We start from the raw sequence: 6568 nt of genomic DNA, 5'->3' as shown, positions 1-6568 counted from the left end.
TTGATTCATCTACTTTAATTAGATACTTTGGTGCTATCTTGAAAATAAAACCAAATAGTTCCATAAAAATACACTATCTCGAAGTATATCTTTGGTATTGTAGCAATTGGGCATGAAAGGGTGTTGCACAGCTTGCACATTCATATTAATATTTTGATATTTTTTTGGTGATGATTACAGGCTATTTATTATCTGGAAAAGGGGGAATCTGCTTTTTTGGCGGCACATACATCTGCTGGAAAGACAGTTGTAGCAGAATATGCATTTGCTTTGGCATCAAAATTACGTTAGTTATTTTGGTTTTTTGCTTGTAAATCTATAGACGTTTTGATTTTTTGTTAGCTGGAGATGTGACAAATTGCTCACATTGACTAAGAACCTCAGGCCATATCTTTTTTTTATTTTCAAGTTTCTAAAGTTTTATGCCGAATTTGGTTTAGTTTCAAGATTTTTGATAAGTTTTCATGTCATGCAGCATTGCACTAGAGTTGTGTATACTGCTCCAATTAAAACAATTAGCAACCAGAAGTATAGAGATTTCTGTGGGAAGTTTGATGTTGGCCTTCCCACAGGTGATGTTAGTTTGAGACCAGAGGCTTCTTGTCTCATCATGACAACTGAATTATTAAGGTCAATGCTTTATCGAGGTGCAGATATTATTCGCGATATTGAATGGGTGAAGGGTTGCTTTTTGTAGCGTTACTTTACATAGTTGTTTCATTACTTTTTCTGCTGAACGCTCTTGTTAGTTCTTTTCTCTAATTTGTGAACATGATATTTAAGATGTTTCTTTCTATTGTGACTATATGAATGTAGGTTATATTTGATGAGGTGCACTATGTGAATGATGTTGAAAGATGAGGTGCACATTTATTACCTTGCAATGTGTATAGTTATAGGCAGGTTCAACTAGTCAGTCTGTTTTTCATATGTATTATTTACTTTAGTTTTGATTCTAAATTTTTATTTTTTACTTTAATATTTACGACAACTTGAGTTCTAAATTTTGGATTTTAATTGTGTTATTAATTTATTATTTTAAATTCTAAAACTAAATTCATTAATTTTTATATTTAGTTTTAAAGTTAAAATTTTCTAATTTAAATAATTTTTTTATTTATCCTTGAAAGTATATTTAAAGTTCAAATTTAAAAAATAAAACATAATATAATATTTATCATAGAAATAAATATTATTTGATTCAAATAATTTTTTAAATGTATGTTTTTAGTGCCTTTTTGTGAGAAGCGTCGCTAAAGGTTTGTTCTATATCGGCGTTTGTGGGAAAAGCGCCGCTAAAGGTCTTGATCTATAGCGGCGTTTGTGGGAAAAGCGTCGCTAAAGGTCTTGAGCTATAGCGGCGTTTGTGCAAAAGCGCCGCTAAAGGTCTTGATCTACAGCGGCGTTTGTGGAAGAAGCGCCGCTAAAGGTCCTAATCTATAGCAGCATTTGTGGGAAAAGCGCCGCTAAAGGTCTTGATCTATAGCGGCGTTTATTTCTAAAAACGCCGCAAATGTTTTCTTAAAAATTTTCATAGAATTTCCCCCAATTTTTTATACTTTTTTTAATTTCTATATTTTCATAATTTTAATTTAAGTTGTCTAATAATTTTTATCATTTTTATATTTTTAAAATTTTAAAGGTTTAAAATGTCACGAAAATATGTGAAAGAACATTATCAAAATGTTTTCATTTGGTGAGGTTTTCAAAACGTCACCAAAGATCTTTAAGCATCACTAAAAAATAAATATTGCATGACCATTACTCATAAGTGTCACCTTCTTTTAAAAACGTAAAGTTATTATCTTTCCTTACGTTTCTTAATAAAACGTCACAAACAGTGACATTTTTATAAAGGCCACGAAAGATCAATCTTTTTGTAGAGTTAAGCCTGTGTTGAAACATTAAATTGGAACAGTAGATGAACCATGTCTTTTTCAATTTTTTTGAAATATTTGAAGGCAAACATTCATAAATGCGTAATAATGTACAAGCCTATGTTGTGTTTGGTCTGAGTATTACTTTTTTACATGTTTTAGTCATTGGTTAAGTTTGTGGAAAAGAAAAAGTAAAAGTAAATGTTTTGCTTATTTTAAAGATGACTTATTTTTTACCAGAATTTTTGTTTATTTTTTTAATTGCATACCCACTCACATTATTTGTTTATGTTAGAGAGAGAAAAAATTTTTGTTTATTTTAAAGAAATCTTATCTTTTTATAATAGTTTTTACTTGCATGTTTAAATTTTTACTAATTATTTTTTATTTTATGTCTAACTATTTTAGAACAACATAATAAATAAATATTTTCCTCGTATTATTACCCTAGTAACCCAAAGTAGCATTAAGTAATTTGTACTATAAATTCATTTGCAGAAAGCTTTGTTTCATGCTAAGCCAATGCCTTGGACTAAACCACTGGGATGCAACAGAAACTTTTCTCCTTAGAGTTTGACTTGTTCTTTTGAACTCTCTCCTTGCCATGCAATGAGTTGTTCCTGGATTTACTCAAACCATTGAATTCCTTGGGAATTTTCACGAGGATGGATGACTTAACGATGCTATGATTCTTGAAACTTTGCTCACTCGTCCAAGAGCAATCCTGAAAAAACCGAACCAACTGTATGTTATCCCTGTAAATTGATACGACTTTAGTAGGATGTTGAATCAGTAGATCACTCCAAAAAGGGTCCTCCAATAGCTCCACTAGTTCCTTTTTCTCCTCTAATGCTGGAGGAGGTTCTTCCCCAGGATTACTAGAAACCTCATCCTCACAATCTGATCTTAGCCACGCTTGGCTATCAAAGAAGGTCTCCTCTTCTTCACTATCTGCAAAAGAAAAAATTGGTTATATTGTATAGTATCCGGAATATATTATATATCTTTTCTATTCTTACATTTTCATTATTGTATAAATATTATCTATACTCTTAAAAGGGATTATCTGCGTGAACCAAAAGGAGTCAATAAGTTATTTTCATCCAGAAAGAGTGGCAAGAGAAAACAAAAAGTAAAACAAAAAGCAGCCATTTTGAACTTCAGGCAACCGTGTTTTTCTAGTCAATTGTTCAGGCCAGCTGCAATTAGAAGAACCACTCAATTTTTGTACCTTCCATCCAATTTCAAAACTTAAGACTCTTTTAATTGGTTAAATTTTGCTATTAGTACATGTGTTTTACAAAAATTATGTATTTAATCTTTATACTTTAATTTGGTATTTTTAGTATTTATACTTTTCACATTTTAAAGTTTTAGTTCCCTCCGAACAATAATTGTTAAATTCATTAAGTATTCCTATTTTCAAATTTTGATGCGACAAACATATTATTATGTGTAATACCATGTGAGCTTGTTATTTCCGCATATTGCTCACTAAAAACCCAGTTAATGGATGAACAACTGTCATTTATGTTAAGACTAAAATTTTAAATTTTGAAAAGTATAGGGACTCTGAATGATTCAATTAGATAACATAGACTAAATTTAAGATTGTATGCATAATACATGACTAATAATTGAATTTAACTGCTAATGTTTAAGTCAAGACTAAAAAATTTCAAATTTTCAAAAAGTATAAAACTAAAATTAACCAGTTCAGAAAGTATAGGGATTAAACCCACAATTTTCACAAAGTACAGGAACTAATAGTAGAATTTAACCTTTTTAATTCTTACAACTTGAGCTTGTGCCCATAATCCTTCCTATCAACTCGAGTTTAACTTCTTATTTTTAAATAATGCCTAGAACTTGACTTTAATTACATGAAGTTCCTATCTATATTAATAAATGGAATGTTTGTAGAAAAAAGAATGGGTTAAGATAGTAGACGTACCGATCTTATCGTCGAGTGGACAATCTTCTTCACTGATCTCCAAGACAGGTGACAGCAAGCAGAGTCCTGTAGTGTTAGAACAAATCCCTTCATCTGGTGTCTCAAGTTCCTGGACTGAACCACAAGTATCCATTACAACTTGGAATGGCGTCTTACCAAACCAAATCAAAGATTTTAAGATTTGAGTTATCCTGTAATGAAACTTTGCTGCAATTGAAGACAAGAGATCCAATATATATATATATATATTTGGCTTTTAGCCAAACGCAATGTGGAAGTATAAAAGATTATTCTTTCAAGGAGAGTAACAACGTAAAAAGGCATTGAAAATGCCTTGGGACATCCGCAGCATTGTTTGATTCTTTTGGCCTTCTTTTTTATGTTTTATGTTTTTATCGATTTCACTCAATTTGTTCTATATTTAGTAGAGATTGTGGAGGCTCATTTATTAGAGTTAAATTGTATTTTATTTTTTTATTTTAAAATAGACAATTTAATTTATATATGTTAGATTAAAGAGCAAATTAGTTTTTCTTTTAAAACTTTCTTTAATTTTTATTATTAAAAATTAGTCCATATACGTCAACATGAGGTACATGTGGCATGCACATGTCATTAGTTAGTTATTCCGTCAAGAGAAGGGATTATATGAAACTGTGATTCCACATCATCCTTATTCCTTTCCAATAAGAGAATGATAAATCCGATTTTTTCTCTTGATTTTTAGTATTTTTAGTTGGATTTGATATTTTTTTTGGAGAAAAAAGCTAAAAATCAGGAGGAAAAATCTGATTTATCATTCTTCTATTGAAAAAAGGGATAAGGATGACGTGAAATCACAGTTTTATATTATCATTTCTCTTCCGCTAATTACACCAGTTTTTAACAATACAGATGGATGATGAATGAAATTTTAAACAGAAAAAAATTAATTTATTTTTTATCTAAGTTATTAAGATTAATTTACCTATATTTTTAATAGAAAAAATAAAATATAATCCGATTCAGATTTATAAGAGTTCTTATAAAGGAAATGTTAAATATGGGATTGATATAATTTTTGGGTACATAAAAATTGGAATACGACAAATCACTAGAATTAAATCGAATAGCAGTCTATCAACAACTTTTTATAATCTGAGTTATGTTTTCTTTTTTCCAATAAAAAATTACTGAATTAGTACAAAAAAAATGGCATGAAAAATATATAATCTTTCCAAGATACGAGAAAATGGAGAAATTAAAGTTGAAGATCTCCAAATCTTAATTAAATTTGAAGTAATTAATATATTAACAATCATGAATAATAATTACAAGAACATAGTGAAATATGAATGATGAAACCTCAAAGAATAATGAGATGGGTTACACCCAAAATTTGGTGTGACAATTCAAGCACCGTTGCCATGGCTGCCAACCCTATACTACATTCGAAAACAAAACATGTTAATTTGGACCTTCACTTTGTTCACGAAAATGTGCTCGACAATCAAATTCATGTTGGATATGTTCCAGCAAAACATCAAGCTGCTGATGTCTTCACTAAACCTCTCCTGACCAAGGCATTTCAAGAATCATGAGAGAAGTTGTGTCATCTCCTACCATGATGCTACCACTCTGCTTAATAAAGAAAAAAGACAGAAAACATAGCAAATATTAGCTGTATATCACAGCCACATTGCAAGCCTATTAGCTGTGTGATACAGCCACGTCGCAAGTCTGCTGCAACGTTCTTTGTCTTTATTCTCCATTATGTTACAAAGGAAAAATTTACGATATTATATATTTACATTCACTGTAACTGTAAAGAAAAGGTTTTTCAGCAATACAATGCTTTAGCAAATATTTTCTCTTAGCGTGTTTATTATGGTATCTGAGCCTGGTTTTTCGATCCTCCATACCTGAACTTGATTCTATTGAATCCTTCTTTTTCTTTATATAATATCTGACTTAGATGATAGTCTACCATCCCTCACTGCTGCCCTCACCTCAGACTTTCAATCGCCATCATTTTTCTCCACCAAACGAGTCAATGTCAGATTGGATGAGAAAAATTACCTCCTTTGGAAACAGCAGATCCTATTTACCGTTCGAGGTCATAGCCTGGAACATTTTCTCGACAGTTCCACCACCCCACCCCTAAAATTTTTTGTCACCGCATCTGGTGAATCTATTTCAAATGCAGCCTATACTCATTTTTTCAAACAAGATTCTGCCCTTGCCTTATGGCTTCTGTCCAATATCCTCTCACATCTTGTTGGTGTAGAAACCTTGACCTCCATCTGATCCACCTTAACCAGCCTTTTCTTGGCTCTGCCCACTACCAAAGTGATGCACCTTCACTACCAAAGTGATTATCTCTCCCAGATTAAAGAAGTGTGTGACACCCTTGCCACTTGTGAAAGTCCCATCTCCGAAATTGAACACATTGCAACCATTTTAAATGGTTTACCCTAAGACTATGACTCATTTGTTACTGTAATTACCTCTAGTCATGATCCATATACCCTTGATCGTGTCACGACTAACCTCCTAGATGCTGACTCTTGTCTTCACTACTCTCACCGTCTTCCTCTATCCATCAATACTGCTCAAGTTACAGCACCCACACCTACAGATTTTGTTTCCACCCCGCGCCTTAGGCCCAACACTTCTAGCCCGTCAGCTTGCTCTATCCATTTTTCCTGGTCAAACCCAATTCTCAGGACATTTCCCCACCTCTCATTTTGTTCCCAGG

General features: G+C 31.9%; 1 protein-coding gene across 1 annotated transcript; it reads right to left on the bottom strand.

Annotated features, from left to right (window-relative positions):
- Window positions 1-2233: 2233 nt before the first annotated feature.
- Window positions 2234-4036, bottom strand: LOC107941243 (uncharacterized). Its single transcript, XM_016874795.2, has 2 exons — window positions 3832-4036; window positions 2234-2828 (listed from the first exon to the last, which is right to left on the bottom strand). The coding sequence occupies exons 1-2, from the start codon at window positions 3962-3964 to the stop codon at window positions 2410-2412; spliced, it is 552 nt and encodes a 183-aa protein (XP_016730284.1). The 5' UTR covers window positions 3965-4036; the 3' UTR covers window positions 2234-2409.
- Window positions 4037-6568: the final 2532 nt, after the last annotated feature.

This window comes from Gossypium hirsutum, chromosome D03, assembly GCF_007990345.1.
Source record: "Gossypium hirsutum isolate 1008001.06 chromosome D03, Gossypium_hirsutum_v2.1, whole genome shotgun sequence".
Lineage (NCBI taxonomy): Eukaryota > Viridiplantae > Streptophyta > Magnoliopsida > Malvales > Malvaceae > Gossypium > Gossypium hirsutum.
Note: the sequence above shows the minus strand (reverse complement) of the source record. Positions and strands in the feature narration are given on the sequence as shown.

Excerpts from the sequence above, each read along its gene's own strand:
- LOC107941243 (XM_016874795.2), bottom strand. The coding sequence starts at position 3,964 with ATGGATACTTGTGGTTCAGTCCAGGAACTTGAGACACCAGATGAAGGG. Across the intron at positions 2,829-3,831 it reads TCCACTCGACGATAAGATCG|ATAGTGAAGAAGAGGAGACC; the intron begins GTACGTCTACTA and ends TTTCTTTTGCAG.